The 19,940-nt window shown below is 40.0% G+C and overlaps 1 protein-coding gene across 4 annotated transcripts in view; it reads right to left on the reverse strand.

The window, feature by feature from the left end:
- Window positions 1-19,940, reverse strand: part of Sec23b (SEC23 homolog B, COPII coat complex component) — a 40,215-nt gene that overhangs the window by 14,107 nt on the left and 6,168 nt on the right. For 2 of the 4 annotated variants that reach the window (XM_070006679.1, XM_070006680.1), the window contains exons 2-12: window positions 19,473-19,707; window positions 17,308-17,365; window positions 12,952-13,038; window positions 11,673-11,909; window positions 10,880-10,965; window positions 8,025-8,169; window positions 7,526-7,684; window positions 7,116-7,231; window positions 4,387-4,510; window positions 2,786-2,866; window positions 674-763 (exon numbers count right to left, since the gene is read on the reverse strand). In XM_070006679.1, the coding sequence (XP_069862780.1) occupies window positions 674-763; window positions 2,786-2,866; window positions 4,387-4,510; window positions 7,116-7,231; window positions 7,526-7,684; window positions 8,025-8,169; window positions 10,880-10,965; window positions 11,673-11,909; window positions 12,952-13,038; window positions 17,308-17,365; window positions 19,473-19,693 (1,404 nt within the window). In that variant the 5' untranslated portion in view covers window positions 19,694-19,707. Of the gene's footprint in view, window positions 1-673; window positions 764-2,785; window positions 2,867-4,386; window positions 4,511-7,115; window positions 7,232-7,525; window positions 7,685-8,024; window positions 8,170-10,879; window positions 10,966-11,672; window positions 11,910-12,951; window positions 13,039-17,307; window positions 17,366-19,283; window positions 19,369-19,472; window positions 19,708-19,940 lie in introns of those variants that run through there. The other 2 variants (XM_070006682.1, XM_070006681.1) reach the window with 2 other exon arrangements.

The following is a 19,940-nucleotide window of genomic DNA, read 5'->3' on the forward strand; positions in this document are numbered from 1 at the left end:
AGTGCTGGAATGTTCAGGGATGAAATACACTGATGACTGCAAGCTGCTCTGAAATGCATCAAAAATAAGTTGGACCAATAAACAAAGGACAAAGTAGCTACAGTAAAATGTTCATTTTTGTGGGTTTATAGGTATTCACTATATCATTATTTAAATATTTTGGAATTTTTCTTAACAAAGTATTAGGGAAAGGGCTGGGAAGGTGGCTCAGTGGTAGAGTGCTTGCCTTGCATGCCTGAGGCCCTGGGTTTGATTCCTCAGCACCACATAAGCAAAAAGAAAAAAAAGCCGAAGTGGCACTGAGGCTCAAGTGGTAAAGCACTAGCCTTGAGTTGAAGAGCTGAGGGACAGCGCCCAGGCCCAGAGTTCAGGCCCCACGACCGGACCCAAAAACAAAAAAAACAAAACAAAACAAAAAACAACAACAACAACAACAAAGTATTAGGGAAAGATTTGGCACATTCAAAAAATTCAATATTATAATGGCTGGTAAAAGTAATAATTTCAATCTAAAGCCGACTAACCCCTAGAAGAAATAAAAAAGACCATGCCAGACTAGCATCATGCCTGATCCAATAGTAGCAAGTTATGAAGTAAGTAGCTAGAGAACACTGGTCTGTAAAAAACAGACAGGATACTGTAACATGAAGACAGGTGAAGAAATCTAGCATACCTGATTGACAACTTCAAAGTAGACGCCAAGGGTAGATGTGGGGTCTAGGCCACAGATTTTCCACTGACTTGTGCCACCAACACCAAGTTCCTAGGGTTGGAAAGAGGAATGTAAATATACAAACAATCAAAACTCAAATCCTGTGATTAACTATCTATGAAAAGTACTGATTAAGCAGGGCAAGCCCTTAAATTTATCTCTTTCTAAATAAAAATTGGAAATATTTTTTACTGAGAAACAGAGCATCAAACAGCATAACATTTTCAATACTTTAAATTTGTCGTATTTGTATTATGAATTATTTTCATTACAACATATATACATGAAATGGTATATAACAATGGTATATAATGGTATATAATTCAACAAAGAATCAAGCAAGTCAGGTAGGGAAGAATAGTTACCTGCTTGAAAGTTTTATGAATTTCTTATTATTATTAGAACAAGAAATAGTGTGATAGAGCCTGATACAATGACACATATCTCTAATCCTAGTACTCAGCAGGCTAAGGCAGGATCCTGCTATGTTGCTCCTGCTGATCATAAACTCTTGGGCTTAAGTGATCCTCCCATCTTAACTTCCCAAGTATCTGGAACTAATGGCATATATCACTATGCCTGGCTTTGAAATACTAATTTCTAATTCAACATTTTCATGTAAAAGCTACACATAAATTCTCAGTGAGAATGGAGGAGAATGTAATAGCATGAGGCTCCTTTTTCAATGATTTGTTGAATGGCACATAGAGACAAAATACAAGGTTCACTTAAATGTGAATTTGAATATTATTTTATAGAAAAGACGTTTTAAAAAAAAGACCTAGAATCTCCAACTGAAATTACTAGAGTTTTAAAACATATACTGTCTTCATAGAGGTGCTGGCCACTACACATTACAACAGATCCCAAGCACATCTGTGTTTACCAAGTAAAGTGCTTATGCATTAGGAGAGTCATCCATGCCACTCTGAATCCATCTGCACTGCACAGTTCATTCTCACAAAGACAAAAATGAAGATGTGAAAGATGACATCTCCTGTAGGCGTCTCCAGTGATCTAGGCACTGTTTAATTCTACCTTGTTTAGTTTTCCTAATATTGTTGGAAAATAGGTACGTTGTTATCCTCACTTGCCAAGTATAACATTAAATCATACAGCCATTAAGTTCTTTAGCCAGGCCACACAGATGCCAAGTGGTAGACTTGTGCCCTGCATCTACACTGCCTGTACAGTCCACTTACCTAGTGAGGAAGACAATGAGGGAAGGACCTGACTGTATAACTACCACTGGACCACTTGGGAGAACTCATTGAAAAAACTGCGGACCTCTTGGCAGATATAGCAATAATTGGAGGGCATGGGTCACCAGCAAAGCCCACCATCCCAAGTTATGACTGAACTTTGTTCTCATAAACTCACCATGTGATACCAGAGAACACAGATGTCTGCATCTGTATTTCATCTGTTGCTCAACCAACTCTGGGTGTGGTTCCTGTTATATTAGGTTCATTAGCTAAGAGTGAGACAAGTTGTCACCTTAACGGTTACCAAACACAAAAGATTTTTTTTTTTTTTTTTTGGGTCTGGTCGTGGGGTCTGAACTCTGGGCCTGGGTGCTGTCCCTCAGCTCTTCAGCTCAAGGCTAGCACTCTACCACTTGACCCACAGCGCCACTTCCGGCTTTTTTCTTTTTGCTTATGTGGTGCTGAGGAATCGAACCCAGGGACTCAGGCATGCAAGGCAAGCGCTCTACCACTGAGCCACCTTCCCAGCCCCACAAAAGATTTATTCTAAAATATTTTGTTGAATGTTTGTGGCACAGTGGTATAGCAAATCATGTAGAGGTTACAAAGTAAAGAGTAACTGGGATACAGCTTTTCCATGTTATTTCTTTCTCTGAGAAAGATTTCAACATACTGTCTCTGTCTTTCTGGTCCTTTAGACAGATACATAGAGAGGACAGATGATGCCTATGCCTCAGATTTGTGGTCATCAGTGAAGGCTATCCTATCCCCACTCACTGGTTACACCTAACAGCTGATACACTATAAGGTCAATGACTCCTCTTATAAGCTAGCTATAGAGCAGTGAAGATAATGGAATTTTCCTTACATTTTCTGATACACATGGTCCTTTTACATTCAGAGATACACAGGGACCAATGGCTCCTGCAATCTTCAATTCCCGGGAAGTCTAAAACAAATTACAAAAGAGTATAAAGTTAAAAATGACTGGGGAGGAAAGGGATGGTAGGGGAAAAACAAAGGAGGAGGTAACAATGCTCGATAGGAAATGTACTCATTACCTTATTCATGTAACTGTAACCCCTCTCTAAAGTATTTTTACAATAAATTAACATATTTTTTTAAAGTTAAAAATGACTGAGATCTTCCAGGTACCAGTGGCTCACACCTTGTAACCCCAACTACTCAGGAGAGGCTGAGATCTAAGGATCGTGGTTTGAAACTAACTGGGGCAGGAAATTCCATGAGACTCTTATCTCCAACAAACTACTTCAAAAATAAAGCTGGAAGTGTCTCTGTGGTTCCAGTGGTAAAGTGCTAGCCTTGAGCAAAAGAAGCTCAGGGACAGCGGCCCAGGCCCAGAGTTCAAGTACCAGGACTAGAACAAAAAAAAACAAAACCAACAACAACAACACTGAGAGCTACCCTGCTCTCAAGAGTCACAATAAAAAACATCAAGGAAAATCTTTTAATGTTATTCTAACAAAAGAAAAATCCCACATTGATTACAGCATCCAACTACTCACCCATATCCTATATATTGACTAAAATTTTATTGAAATCTATCCTTCAAAGCTGCAGCAAGGGCTGGGAATGTGGCTTAGTGGTAGAGCGCTTGCCTAGTATGCATGAAGCCCAAGGTTCGATTCCTCAGTACCACATACACAGAAAAAGCTGGAAGGGGCACTGTGGCTCAAGTGGTAGAGCACTAACCTTGAGCAAAAGAAGCTCAGGGACAGTGCCCAGACCCTGATTCCAAGGCCCAGGATCAGCACCAAAACAAAACAAAAAACAAAATTTAATTTATGAACCCCAACATAATGACAAGACCAACAGATTTTCGAATCTAAATTCAGTTCAACAAAATGCACTCTTCTTCATCTTAAAAAAAAACTAATTTAAGAATGTTGTTTAACAGTTAGCTTCACCACTAATTCTCCAATTATCATTTCTAATGCTCCTTTTTTAATGTTTTCTCAATGACTTAGAGTCCACTATCAGGGACTGAGTTTCTGCACAGACAAAACCAAAATGCACAATGCTATCTACTTCAGAACATTCTGGTTAGTCTTCAGACAGGAGTAAACATAAACACAGATGATCAGTGTGGTGACCCACACTGATGATAGATGCTGGCCTGTGTGTGGCTTCCTGTCAAGACACAATAGTACATCTAACAAATTCCCCCATCACCCTTTCTCAACTTCTATCTGTCCTAAAGCAGAGTGGAGTAGGACCTGCAGGGGAACCACCAGCTTCTTGTGTAGAATGTTAATAAATATACAAGTTATCCTTGAAAAGTAAAGGGACAAGGTAAATAGTACACTCCATGATAGCCTTCTGTTGGGATCCTTTTAAAAACTGGCCTTTAGGTGCCTGTGTGCAAGAGGCTAAGACTATGAGAAAGTACAAAATGAGAAAAGAAAGCAAAACAACATTAATTCCATTCATGTTTTAAGTGTATCACACCTTTACTTCCAAAGTAGCACCAAATGCCATGCGGAAATCTCCATTAAAATCTTTACTAAAAATTCTTTGGAATGTCTGCTTAAAGAGAGAAGTGTTGAAAGAATCTCCCATCACCATGTGGCCTCTAAAAAAAAAAAAAAAAGGATGTTAGGATGACCACAAGCCCATTCATATGCTCCCTCAGTATATAAACAAGAAAAAAAAACCTGAAAATATACCATCACTACTAACTTAACTGGAAAACAGCATGTTTAGTTTATAAATTTTCCAAACACTAAACAAAGATAACATAAATAACCACTTCATATTTTGGTGACTACACTAATTACACAAAGCTACAGAGGTTAAAATCTCATAGAATTATACATGTTCACATGTAAAGAAGGATAAAAAAGCCAAGTGTCAATGGCTCAGGCCTGTAATCCTTACCATCTCAGGAAGCTGAGATATGAGGATAAAGGTTCAAAGCCACACCAGGCAGAAAAAGCCATTAAACCCCTAACTCCAAATAACCACCAAAAAAGGTGGAAGTAGATCTGTGGCTCAAGTGGTACAGTGCCAGGCTTAAGTAAAAAAGCTAAGTGAGATAGCACAGGCCCCAGCACCAAAAAAAAAAAAAAAAGTTGGCAAACTCTTATAAAGGTATAATTTACTAAAGTGGGCCAATTCCAACTTTATAATGTTGACACTGTACTATATTTGTGTAAGAAGAATATGAATGAACCTATCTGCTCTCTTATCTCATTGGCAATTTCTACAAATCTCTATTTCTGACAAAAAAAAATGGATGAAAAAAATGCAGAGTATGTTGACACATGCATATAATCACAGCAACTCAGTAGGTCAGTAGACTGAATTGTGAGTTTGAGAATAATTACTCTATATAGAAAGATCCTGACCCTCCCCTCAAAAAAAAGTACCCTTCAATCAATAAACTCATCAGCTTAAATTTGTCAATGTAACATTCTGATACACATATACATGAACATGTGCTACTGTGGGTATGGCACATACATATATAAATATGTGTCTACTGTAGAAATGACTGCTTATTGCTGGCAAGGAAAAAAATCCCCCACATTTGAGATTAAAACAGTGACCTGTGGATTTGTATGCAGAAAGAGAAACTGAGTTTTAGTTGATCTTCCCTCTAAATGACCAGCTATGTACTGAGAAAACATCTCCAGATCCCAAAACAAGCTCATCTTAAGTTCTCATACAAACTTCTTTATCTTTTATTTCAGTCATACTGAAATATTTGTGGAACAGAATGACTTAACCTAAATGTTACATATGTCGAGAGTCAAATATATACCAATAAGACTGATGGAAATAATGGCTCCTCCATAGAAACTACACACACACACACACACACACACTCTCTCTCTCTCCCTCTCTCTCCCTCTCTCTCTCTCTCTCTCTCTCTCTGACACAATCTCAGGGCACTCACAAATACTCTAAAGTTTCTCGAAGAATGCTCCAAATCAAGAACTCCTATGGGGCCCTGGCAGGAGTCCCTTTTATTTAGTGTACCTCATTAATATAAGTGCCAGTAGAGACTCTAATTCTATCAAGCACATTGGTTGCTCCCCAGCATAGCTTCAAGAAACTCAGGCCTACCTTCCACCCCCTCTATGAGGACAAGTAATATCAGCTAGTCATAAGCCCAGTTCAGAGTTCTATGCCTGTGCTTGTGTTTCTGAAACTATTCCTCCCACGTATGTGAATTACTGGGACTTGTGCAATTGAAGGTTTTGATTCAGTAGGTTAAAAGGCTACACTTCCAATGAGCTCACAGGTGAGGCTAATGCTAAATGGGATTCAAGCACTGCTCCCTGTTAGAATCACTGAAGAAACTTTAAAACAATGTCTGATGCCTACTCTAGGCATGGTACACACAACTATAATCCAGCACTTCAGGGGGTTAGGCCAGAGAATCACCAAGTTTGAGATCAGTCTTGGGTATATAAAGAAACCTTGTCTCAAAAAAGAAAAACAAAACACAAATAACAACAACAAAAAGCCTGGGTCAAATGCTAAATTAAACCAGAATTTCTGAGACAAGACTCAAAGCACAAGTTTTAAAGTTCTTGGTTAGCTTGGCTTTAGATCAGAGCCTGACATCCATATTTCTTACTCTTTCACAGGTATCTGAATCTCCTAGACAGCTGCATACCAGAGCTTCTGACTCCGGTCTGGGACAAGACCAGAGAAAAATATTCCTAATCAGTTCCCCTGAACTTCTAAGGCTCCTGCTGGGCTTCCTTGCATGCTGAGAAACACAGTTTTACATTTGGACTTGTGGGTACAATACAAAGTTAGGCTCTGGGTCAGTGCTTGCTATAGTCTCACATGACACTTAGTGTTAATCACAAAGTATGGTCACTCCACCAAGCCAAGTTTTTCTAATTGCTCTGACACTCAGACTCTACCTTCTTCCCTTATCTCAAGGAAGTACCTTGCTAAAAGCGAAGTACTCTATGTTTTTCTTTTTTGGCCTTGTCTGCATTCAAGCTTCTGAGAAGGGAATAAGGTTACTTGATATAACTTGTTTGCACCAACACTTGAAACTGCCTGTTCATCACTGCTTCTTCCTCCAAGAGACCCACATACCCTCCCCAGGCAGTCAATGAAAGCTCCTAGGTTGGCCCTGTCAATTCTTAGGAATCTATCACTCATTTCTTTCCTTGAAATAACTCAGATTTCCCAAGTGTTCACTGTCAACATACCCAGTAAGATTTGGACAACACTTCATCTCCAAAAGTCCAGTTTGATCAAGGGCACAGGCATAAATATCAATACAGTGACCATTTGCAGCAGTTCTATTAGCAAGCATCTCATAGTGCTGTGGAGAGAAAAAAAACTAACTTTAGGAAACAGTAACTTTATTCTCAAAGTATGCTTTAACATACCAAAGGAAGCAATCAAATAAAGAAATATGGAGATCATATTCTTTAAAATATCCAAATAAATTAGGAATTTAGCTATCAAATCCCAAACGTTTTACTGCCTCAGGGGCAATAATTCAATAATATTATGGAAGACTCAATCTTCAAGAGCATATGGCCTCAACAAAGTAGCTTTCACTCCAGAGAATTCTAAAACTAGCACTGGATAGCTCATATCCAGGAGTACCTACTTTGGTTGCCTTTTTCATGAACCGTGCATTGTCTTTCTCAATGTCATGCCAGGAACGAATAGGAATCTTTAATTCATCTCCAACCACCATGCCAGGTCCCTGGGTTGGGGGACCTCCAGTAAATAGCATGATTCTGGCTCCTGTGTTTGGAAAAGTGCCCTGAAACAATAAATAGCATTTTAGAAGAACAAAGCCCCATCCCTTAGGTAGTTTCCATTTCGGGATAAATATACTCCAAATATGAATTCTCTTGTACTTCCAGCTCCTTTTTATCTGCTTACTATTAATGATATTGCAGAATACAGATAATATAAAAAGCAGCTCATATTCTCTCCCTCTGTGAGAAAAAGTGGGAAGTGTGTGTGCTTCCTACTGCTTTAACTTTCCTGATACAAGTCAGTTGACATATGCCACAAAAGAGTTCCAAACAGAGGCAAGAAATAAAATTTCTAAGAACAAGTCTGTAAAATCTGAGAGGTCCCTGTAAATTACAAATTACCTCCAACAAGCCAACAGCAATGGACAAGGCAACACCAGTGGATCGCAAAGGCCTCTTCCCCTGAGTTACTGGCCATGGGTCCCTCTGCAGCTCCCCAAGAAGATCAGTGAGGTTCATGTCAATCTTGTGAACAGGCTGCAAAAATCTGCATGATTTTAAATAGACATATCAATCATGGTTTAATAAAGTACCGCGGTCTTCAACCCCGTGTGCCGCATAGCTAACTACTCTTCAGATAATTATTCCAAATAGAAAAAGCCTGCAGCATTTTTTTCTAAATTACCTCTAAGTATAAACATTAAGAAATTCAAAATACTTTTATTGAAGCATAGATTTTAAAACTTAATACTTAGTGACTTTTAAATGTAGCATGAGAGAAAATCAAGTTGAAAAAAAACAAATCATCAGGCAACAGTGGCTCACGCCTATAATCCTACCTACCCAGGAAGCTGAGATCAGAGGATCTCAGTTCACAGCCAGCCCAAGGGGGAAACTGTGAGACTCTTTAATTAACCACCAAAAAAGGCTGGAAGTGAGGCTATGTCTCGAGTGATAAAACACTAGTGCCTTGAGCAAAAAAGCTCAGGGATAGTACCTAGACCCTAAGTTCAAACCCCAAAACCAGCACACACACACAAAAAAAAGAAGAGTGAAGGGCGGGCGGGCAGACAGTAGCTTAATTTAAGAAAAGTGATCCTGGCTGGAAATGTGGCTTAGTTGAAGAGTGCTTACCTAGCATGCATGCAACCCTGGGTTCGATTCCTTAGTACCACATAAACAGAAAAGGCCAGGAGTGGTGCTGTGTATCCAGTGGTAGAGTGCTAGCCTTGAGCAAAAGAAACTCAGGGACAGTGCCCAGTGATCCTAAGGTCATGCCTATAATATGAACACAGTTCACCTAAGTCCATTTATATGGACAATCTTCCCTTCTTTTCTTTTTTCCTTCCTTCCTTCCTTCCTTCCTTCCTTCCTTCCTTCCTTCCTTCCTTCCTTCCTTCCTTCCTTCCTTCCTTGTTTCTTTTCTTTCTTCCCAATCCTGGGGTTTGAACTCTGGGCATTGGCACTGTCTCTGAGCTTCTTTTGCTCAAAGTTAGCACTCTACCACTTGAGCCACAGCACCACTTCCAGCTTTTTCTGTGTATGTGGTACTGAAGAATCAAACCTAGGGCTTCTTGAATGCTAAGCAAGCACTCTACCACTAAGCCACATTCCTGGCTCTCTTCATCTTTCTTTCTTTCTTTTTGTGGGGGGGGTTGGTCGTGGAGCTTGAACTCTGGGCCTGGGCACTGTCCCTGAGCTCTTCAGCTCAAGGCTACCACTTTATCACTTGAGCCACAGAACCACTTATGATTTTCTTTTCTTTTTTTTGGGGGGGGGGGTCCAGTCGTGGGGCCTGAACTCTGGGCCTGGGCGCTGTCCTTCAGCTCTTCAGCTCAAGGCTAGCGCTCTACCACTTGAGCCACAGCGCCACTTCCGGCTTTTTTCTTTTTGCTTATGTGGTGCTTAGGAATTGAACCCAGGGTCTCAAGCATGTAAGGCAAGCACTCTACCACTGAGCCACCTTCCCAGCCCCCCACTTATGATTTTCTGAGTGGTTTGTTAGAGTTTCACGGATGTTCCTGTCCAGGCTATCTTTGAACCGGGATCCTCAGATCTCAGTCTCCTGAGTAGCTAGGATTACAGGCATGAGCCACTGGTGCCCAGCTTTCATCTTTCTTAAAGTTCAGTTTGTATGACTCTTGATCCTTGGCAGTAATAAAGAACATCTGGTTTCGGGCTGGAAAGGTGGCTCAGTAGTAGAGCGCTTGCCTTGCATGCATGAGGCCCTGGGTTCGATTCCTCAGCACCACATAAGCAAAAAGAAAAAAGTCGGAAGTGGTGCTGTGGCTCAAGTGGTAGAGCGCTAGCCTTGAGCTGAAGAGCTGAGGGACAGCACCCAGGCCCAGAGTTCAGACTCCACGACCGGACCCAAAAAAAAAGAAAAAAGAAAAAGAAACATCTGGTTTCTTATCAGAGTAAGAGACTACACTCAGCATATCAGAGGATACATTTTACTGAGACTTCTATAAGCCTAGCATGGTGGGGCCCTGGGCATTCAATGTGTTGAATGCAGTGAGTATCTGCTCAGAGGTCTACTTGAGGGTATTCCAAAGAAGTCTGTTCAGTTTTTCCAGTTTTACTTAAGGATCAAGAAGCCATGTGTGTGTTCAATCAAGAGGAAGGGAATGATTGAGTACAATAATCTTCAAACCTACTAGATGAAAGTATGAACTGAGTTATTTCATTCCTGTAATCCTAGCATGCAGGAGGCTAGGATTACACGATTGCTAGTTTATGGACAGTTCTTAAGATACAAAGACTATCTCCAAAAAGCACAAAAACAACCAAAAAAATATTATTCACAAACATGTTCATTTCTTTTTCTCCATTAATAATAAGAAACCAGAGTTCTAAATGAACTAAGCAACCCAAAGACAGCGATGGGAAGGGAGGAATGAGAAAGAAAGGGGAAGAGCTAAGCAAAAGGAAAGAAATGTAAATATCACCTGATGTGGAAAAAAATAATTGTATTGTCAAAGCTCATAGAATTCACAAACTTTATAGACCATGATAACAACAATTTGCCTTGTGAAGTTTAACTATCTACTTAAGTAGGTTAAGAAGGTTAAGTATCTACTTATCACTATTCCACAACACTGTGAAATATGTGAAATTTATGTAATCACCTAATCTCAATTAAAAAAAAAAAAAAAAGGAAGAAAGAAACCAGAGTTCTAATACTGTTCTTCTCTTACTCCCAAGGGCTGAGCTACAGCCCACTACAGCACATACAATACTACTTGTCAGTATCTCACCTGCTGAAAACAAAAGGGTGTTCCTGAGGTTGAGCTGGTCTTGCTTGCTGTATAGGCATAGCTGGTTTGGTGAGGCCAAGCATATCCTAAAAAAATAGAAAGATTCATTTCCCATAACACTAAAATTTAATGACTGAAAATATTTTTTTGACTGGTCCTGGGACTTGAACTCAAGAGCCTCGGCACTGTCCCTGAGCCTCTTTGTGCTCAAGTTTAGTGCTCTACAACCTGAGCCATAGCACCACTTCTGGCTTTTTCTGAGTAGTTTATTGGAGATAAGAGTTTCACAGACTCTCCTGCCTGGGATGGCTTTGAACTGCAATCCTCAGATCTCAGCCTCCTGAGTAGCTAGGATTACAGGTGTGAGCCAGTGGCACCCAGCTTGGATTTTTTGTTTGTTTTGTTTTGTTTTGTTTTTTGTCAGTCATGGGGCTTGAACTCTGGGTCTGGACGCTGTCCCTCAGCTCTTCTGCTCAAAGTGAGCACTCTACCACTTGAGCCACAGCGCCACTACTGGAATTTTTTTTTTTGGGGGGGTCCAGTCGTGGGGCCTGAACCCAGGGCCTGGGCACTGTCCCTCAGCTCTTCAGCTCAAGGCTAGCGCTCTACCACTTGAGCCACAGCGTCACTTCTGGCTTTTTTCTTTTTGCTTATGTGGTGCTGAGGAATTGAACCCAGGGCCTCAGGCATGCAAGGCAAGCACTCTACCACTGAGCCAACTTCCCAGCCCCCACTACTGGAATTTTTAAGAAATGTCTTTGCTCCTGCTTCTTTCTGTGCAATAGATACAAACCTGAATTTGCTTTGCAGTTAAATCCTTGGTTCCTCGGAAGACGTAACTTTTGGAGATTCCTTCACAGCTTAGTTCATGAACCTGCACCATTCTCCCAAAAGTGATGAGACCCACCAGAGCATCTGGAGGAAGGAGACTCAGGGACATCTGCAAAGACTCTTTGAGGGCTTGAAGGTCATCTTCCTCCAGGCATGTGTCAACCACATAGAGAAATATCAGAGGGGACCGAGCACCACGCTTTAGACAAAAATAAAATAAAATAACATAATGATCAGTATACAATTTTCAAAGCAAGTTAGGTATGAAAATAGTAAGTCTCTATCTACATTTCCCAGGGGATAAGATCTATATAAATTTCTACTTGCTTCCTTAAATGACTATTAAAACAATCAGAACCTACCAACTCTTCAAAGCCAACTCTTCAAATCCAACAACATATTCAACTATTTTGGATATACACATTGTGACAGGTATTATTCACATCTCAGGATACATCAGTAAACAGAACAAAGATTCCTGCCTTCCCCAATAAGCAAACTTTCTAAGGGAGGTTGGGGGGCAGCAACAGCCATAGGTGGAGACAGGGAGCAAGATCAAGCATTAAAGTGGGATCCAGAAGAAAGAGAATTCCAGCTTGAGGAAAAGCTAAGGCAAAGGCCCTCAAGCAGACATGCTCCGGGCATGCTGGAGGACTCATAAAGTCCCATGGGGCTAAATTAAGACAGAGTAGTACTTACAGGTTATTTTTTTCTTTTCTTTTCTTTCTTTTTTTTTAAACCAGTCCTAGGGCTTGAACTAAGGGACTGGGCACTGTTCTGAGCTTCTTTTGAGCAAGGCTAGCATGCTACCACTTGAGCCATAGCACCACTTCTGGCCTTTTCTGTTTATGTGGTACCGAGGAATAGAACCCAGGGTTTAATGCATGGTAGGCAAGCACTCTACCACTAAGCCACCTTGAAGACTGTCTTTTGCTTTGGGTGAAAAGGAAAATCATTTTCACCATTGGAGAGGTTTTATAACAGAGAAGTAACATGATATATGCTTCAAAAGTGCTCTTGTAGTTAAGAACACAATACAAACAGGCAATGGTAAAGTCAGCTAAAAGATTGCTAACAAAATCCAAGTCTGAAGACACCATACATATACCATAACCTCTTATCTAGGATCTGCTGCCCATACAACTCTAAATTCCTAAACCCTTAGTAAGAGTCTCAGACCTCAAAGGCTCTGTAGAGAAATCAATTAACACTGTTGACTAAATATAAGATAAAGAAGTTACCTGCAGTATGTAGTCAATTGTGGAAAACTGGGGCATCAGTTCAGCAGGCTGATTCACTTCAGATATGCCTGCATAAGCTGGAGGAAACTGAATTGAAGAAAACAGTATTTCATTAGGGCTGAAAGATACTGGTATTATACATTATACTTTCCATTTATAAAAACAGTAATGACAAGCTGGGTGTTGGGAGCACACACTTGCACTCTAAATACTAGGGAGGTTAAGATTGGAAGATCACAAGTATAAGGCCAGCCTGGACTACATGACGAGAACTTGTCTCAAAATTAAGCCAGGTGCCAGTGGATCATGCCTGTAATCCTAACTACCCAGGAGGCTGGGATCTGAAGATCATAGTTCAAAGACAGCCCAGGCAGAAAAGACCCATAAGACTCTATCTCCAAAAAACTACCAAAAGATAAAAAAGTTCTAAGTAGAGCTGTGGCTCAAGTGGTAGAGTGCTAGCCTTGAGCAAAAGAAGCTCATACAGCCTCTGACAAAGAATTCTAGCACCATTTTATAATGCACTGCATTTGCTGGTGCTATTTTTATTTATTTATTTATTTTTGCTGGTCACGGGGCCTGAACTCTGGACCTGGGCACTGTCCCTCAGCTCTTCAGCTCAAGGCTAGCGCTCTACCACTTGAGCTACAGCACCACTTCTGGCTTTTTCTGCTTATATGGTGCTGAGGAATAGAACCTAGGGCCTCATGCATGCAAGGCAAGCACTCTACCACTGAGCCACCTTCCCCGCCCAGCTGGTGCTATTTTTATACAGTGAAGCAACAGGTTTACAGCAAAGTAAGAAATTAAACCTTTTCATTAAAAAAGAAGGAGAAGGAGAAGAAAAGAAAGAAGAAAAGAAAGAAGAAGAAGAAGAAGAAGAAGAAGAAGAAGAAGAAGAAGAAGAAGAAGAAGAAGAAGAAGAAGAAGAAGAAGAAGAAGAAGAAGAAGAAGAGGAAGAAGAAGAAGAAGAGGAAGAAGAGGAAGAAGAGGAAGAAGAAGAAGAAGAGGAAGAGGAAGAGGAAGAAGAGGAAGAGGAAGAAAAGGAAGAGGAAGAGGAAGAGGAAGAGGAAGAGGAAGAGGAAGAAGAAGAAGAAGAAGAAGAAGAAGAAGAAGAAGAAGAAGAAGAAGAAGAAGAAGCTGCTGCTGCTGCTGCTGCTCACAGACAGTGCCTAAGCCTTGAGTTCAACCCCCAGAACCAGCAAGAAAAAAAAGCTTAGCAACCATGTATTAATTTGGAAAACATAAAATATGTAATTAAACCACAAAAAAATGAATATTAAATACTGCAAATTCTGTCTTACATATCATTTTATAACTTAAAAAAAGATATTTAGGCAGAATCCAGTGGCTCACACCTATAATCTTAACTATTTAGGACTTACACCTAGAGGATCAAGGTTGAAAGCCAACACAGATAGAAAAGTCTGTGAGATTCCATATTCAATTAACCAGCCAAATGCTAGACTGGAGGTGTGGCTCAAGGTAGAGTGCCACACACAAGCAAGAAAGCAAAGCAAGAACATGAGGTACTGAGTTCAAGCCCCACAAACAAATATTTTTAAGTTATGCTAAAAATGCTAAGCCAGATGTAGTACCACATACCTATAATTCCAGCACTTCAGAAGGCAGAGAGAGTAAGTTTCAATTTTAAGGCCAGCCTCATCATAAGGTGTGAGGCATCATTGGCCTCACACCTGTAACTAATCCTAGTTACTCGGGAGGCTGAGATTTGAGGATTGCTGTTTGAAGCCAGCCCTGGCAGAAAAGTAGCTGAGGTAGATTTTTTTGTTTGTTTAATGCCAGGTCTGGGGCTTGATCTCAGGGCCAGAGCATTGTCCCTGAGCTTTATGTGCTTAAGGCTAATGCTCTGCCACTTTGAGTCATAGCTTAATTCTATCTTTTTGGTGGTGAATTGATGATCAGAATCTCATGGACTTTCCCACCAGGGCTAACTTTGAACCATGGTCCTCAGATCTCAGCCTCATGAATAGCTAGGATTACAGGTGTGAGCCACCACCACTGAACAGTATATAAGACCCCTATCTTCATAATTAACCACCAAAAAGCCAGAAATGGAACTATGGCACAAGTGGCAGAGCACCAAGCCTTGAGTGAAAAAGCTAAGGGACAGTGTCCAAAGCCTGAGTTCAGACCCAGTACTAGCACGCACACACATACGTATGTATGTGTACACATGTACACACACACATACACACACTTCTAATATGCTCAAAACACACAGAAATCATATAATTCCTATATTAATGATATAAGTGCATGCACACACACACATACACACACAAACTCCTAATATGTTTAAAAACACACAAACAGAAATCATATAACTCCTATATGAATGATATAAACCAATTTAAAAAAAGCTTTGTTCTGCAAATTAAAGGCCTAGATTTATATTTCTCAGTGATAGCTTTTTTTTGTTGTTGTTGGTCGTGGGCCTTGAACTCTGGGCTTGAGTGCTGTCCCTCAGCTCTTCAGCTCAAAGCTAGCACTCTACCACTTGAGCTACAGTGCCACTTGTTTTCTGGTGGTTTACTGGAGATAAAAGTCTTACAGATTTTTCTGCCTGAGCTGGCTTTGAACTGTGATCCTCAGATCTCAGCCTCCTGAGTAACTAGGATTACAGGCGTGAGCCACTGGTGCCGGCGTCAGTGAAAGATTTTGTAGAAGACTAGAGCCTTTATTTAGAAGTACTTTGGCCATTATTAATAAAGTAATAGAAAAGTTGATGAAAATATAAGAATATGAAAAGATCTCAAAATTCTCTTACTTAGAAACAGCTACTGTTAACATCTTAGACTATGTCCTTTCAGAATTTCAGTTGAGATTACATATATACAATTTAAGGATTTTTTTTTTCGGTGGGGGTGGTCAGTTTTGGGGTTTGAATTCATGACCTCTTGCTTGCTAGGCAGGTGCTTTATCACTTGAGTCATGCCTGTAGCCCTATAAGTCCTGGCTCAACTAGCATGCAACCCTGACTCATAATTTTATAATGAATTATATTAGTAGATTTCAAGGCTGAACAAGGCACAAAAATGTTTTTAAGATTTATATATACTTCTGGATCTTCATTTAGGTAAATGTTTCCTATGGTTGAACCCAGAGCCTCACACATGTTAAGCATGCATTCTATCATTGAGCTGCACCCTAGCAACTCAAGGAGATATTCCTGAAGAGAAACCGTTTATAGTTTCTAAACCTATATTACTTCTCTTTTCATTACTGGGTTTATTATGTGCTAGATGTGAAGATGAAATAAATCATAATTATGATCAAATACATGAATAATGCAAGTTATCAATAGCTTAAGAGCTATCAGAACAACTGTGCTATGTTCTCTACAACAGCTTTCTTTAGATAAAGCTTCTGTACCATAAAATTTATCCATTTTTAACGTACAGTTCAGTGACTTTTGGTAAATACATTATACAAGGACAAGGAAATCCAGTCTTAAAACACTTTTGTCAAACAATGAATTTTAAAGAAAAGTTTTGGACAAAGGTATCTATTGGAGAGAAAGTACATACGACTTAGTAGGCAAAAGGTCCGGAGTTTGGGCTGGGAAGGTGGCTCAGTGGTAGAGTGCTTGCCTTTCATGCATCAGGCTCTGGGTTCGATTCCTCAGCACCACATAAGCAGAAAAGGCCGGAAGTGGCACTGTGGCTCAAGTGGTAGAGCACTAGCTAGCCTAGAGCTGAAGAGCTGAGGGACAGCGCCCAGGCCCAGAGTTCAGGCCCACGAGCAACCAAAAAAAAAAGCTCCTGAGTTCAAAGTTAACTCTTTTTTTAAAAAAAGAGGGAGGAAAAAAAAAAGAAAGGAAAAGAAGGGAAAGAGGAGAAAGTAAGAGGAGGGAGGGGTGAGGGAGGGGTGAGGGAGAGATGCAAAAAGAGATCTCTTTTGTCATTTGTGAGCTTTTGACAGTTTTAATTTTTTTTATATCAAAAGCAGCTCATATGTGGATTTCAAAGTTAGAGAGAAAAATGAAAATTCAGTTCACAACCTAATTAGAATATTCAATTCAAATATCTTGTTCAATTTACCATTCAATTCACTGAAGTCAAGTGAAATGATTTATTTTCTTACAGTAACAGATTCACTTCCTACAGAAAACTACAAAGAATTCTGTGTCCCTTCCACAGTAAATGAGAAAGACTCCATAATAAAATCATTCAACAGAAAATTCACAAATGTTCAATATTCAACACTGTGCTTAACAAAAGCTATTTTCTTGTGTTTACCAAAAACTGCTGATTGCCAGTCTAGCTATTAGTTCAAAATCACATAATTTTTTCAGAGTAGAACAGCTACAATATTTAGAAATAATTCACATACCTGATTTCTTTGGAAACAGAAATTACAAGCCCAAAGTTTTGCTCGAAAATCAACCTGACTGTAAAAAAGATAAACATCTCAACGAGGTGCCATTTTTAAGCCAGAAAACATTCAACTGTAAATTTCAAGTTCAATACTTTACATAGGCATATATTTATAAGTGTGAACATGAATACATAAAGTTTTGTAAAACTTCACTGAAGGTAGAATTCTGGTCATTAAGTACATCACAAGTTTCCCTCAAACAGTTGCAATGAAGAATCAGTAAATCAGTTTTTGTTTTTTCCAGTTTCCTAGATTTTTTAAAATGTGATTCTCACAAATTAAATGTTATTTCCTTTTGAACAATTTCTTATTGGTTCAGCTATGTAAAAATACTAAATTTCAATAATAAAAGGACATTTCACATATGTGAAAAACCTCTTAAGCCTTTTCCCTTACTTGGCTCAGTTAAAAAAAAAAAAGTTGACATTTGAAGGTATGTGTTTGGGTAGATACACTTCTGAGACTTGATTCAATATAATGCTTCTGTCACCTTTTTCTGCTTTCTACATTTTAGAAAATAAATAAGCAACCGAAGTACTGCTGTAATTACAGCTATTAGGAAGCTGAGATCAATAGGATCACAGTTCAAAGCCAGCCTTAGCACAATTATTTGTGAGACTTTATTTCCAAAACAACCAGCAAAAAGTGGGCATGACTCAAGTGGTTGAGTGCCAATCGGTGAGCAAGTGTGAAGCCCTGAGTTCAAACCCTGATTTAAGGAAAAATTAGCAACTAGTGGCTACCATTTTAAAACTAGAGCAGCAGCATTTTAAACAGTTACAAAAAATAAAAGCAAAGAAGATGAAAAAATGTTTTCTCATACAAATTTTTTTTTCTGTCGGTTATAGGGCCTGAACTCTGGGCCTGGGCACTGTCCCTCAGTTCTTCAGCTCAAGGCTGGCGCTCTACCACTTGCGCCACAGCACCACTTCCAGCTTTTTCTGCTTATATAGTCCTGAGGAATCAAACCCAGAGCCTCATGCATGCAAGGCAAGCACTCTACCACTGAGCTACTTTCCCAGCCCCTCATATAAAATTTTTATTTTATTTATTTATTTTTTTTGCCAGTCATGGGGCCTGAACTCTGGGTCTGGCCACTGTCCCTCAGCTCTTCAGCTCAAGGCCAGAGCTCTACCACTTGAGCTACAGCGCCACTTCCGGCTTTTTCTGTTTATATGGTGCTGAGGAATTGAACCCAGGGGCTCATGCTTGCAAGGCATGCACTCTACCACTGAGCTACCTTCCCAGTCCCTCATATAAAAATTTTATGACACTTTGTACTTGTTTAAAACTTCTCCCAGGCCAGGCCCCAGTGGCTCATGCCTGTAATACTGCTACTCATGAGGCTGAGAGCTAAGGATCACAGTCTAAAGCCAGCCCAGGCAGAAAAGTCCATGAGCCTCTTATTTCCAATTAACCACTAAAGAGCCAGAAGTGGAGCTATGGCTCAGGTGGTATAGTACTAGCCTTGAGCACATGGACAATGCCCTAAGTTCAAACTCCAGAACTGGGACCAAAAAAAAAGGGATTTCCAAATCCTCCTTTCTACCCTCTCAATAAGATTCTAAGATTTCAATTTTATCTGTGTATCAGGCCAAGGAGATTTCTCTTTTTTTTCTTTCTCATTACTGGGGTTTGTATTCAAAGCCTGGCTCTTGCCAAGTTGGGCTCTACCACTGAGCCTACTTCTAGCTCTTTTTTGGCAGTGATTATTTCTGAGACAGACACTCAAATCCTACCCAGGGAAGCATCTAGTCTTCTCTCTATCTACATGAAGCTTCCCACTGTAAAGAGGATAACAGGTACAGGCCACTTCTCAATTGAGAAGAGAGCTCTCAAACTTTTCTGCCTGGGTTGGCTTCAAACTTCAATCCTCCCAACTTCAACCTCCCAAGTGGCTAGAATGGCAGGTTTAAGCCACCCATACCCACCTAGGCCATGGAGATTTCTTTCTTCCTTTTTTTTTTTTTCCCATGGAGATTTCTATGAGCATTCATTACCAAAGAATCTCAGCATCTAAATTTAACAACGTTCCGAGTTAAATTACTTTCACAAGAATCACATAAAGATGTGATTAATTTTGTTTTTGTCTTTGGACCAGTTTTTAAAAGAATTCATACCAAAGAGGATTGAGAACAGCCTTGCAAGTTGGCCTGCTGCAAAGCACAGGTTCATACTGTACTGGAGGCAGGTCCGCACGCTCTTTTAATGGAGTGAGGAGACAAGCCAGGGGGACAACCATTCTTGTGGCCTCAAGACGGCTGGAAGGCCACACATTCCAGCTGAAGCGCACACCATCACGTTCTTCATTCTGCTGAATGAACTCCAGATAAGTTGCCATGGTCTAAAAGAGAACTAAAGATAAAGTTTTATTTATACAAGAAATTCTCAAAAAAAGATTCAGTATTTAATACTTAGTCTGGAAATGCCCGTGACTGTATAACAGTTAACCATCTTCCCTATGACCCCCCAAAGTTGATTAACTCAGTTACCTTTGATTACTACTCCTTTCTCAAACCACTCTAACACATTCAAAAAAAAAAAAAAAAAGGCGGGGGCAGGGTGGAAGAAGAGAAGTTTAATCATCT

This window comes from Dipodomys merriami, unplaced genomic scaffold (assembly GCF_024711535.1).
Source record: "Dipodomys merriami isolate MVZ:Mamm:240054 unplaced genomic scaffold, mDipMer1.0.p SCAF_7, whole genome shotgun sequence".
NCBI lineage: Eukaryota > Metazoa > Chordata > Mammalia > Rodentia > Heteromyidae > Dipodomys > Dipodomys merriami.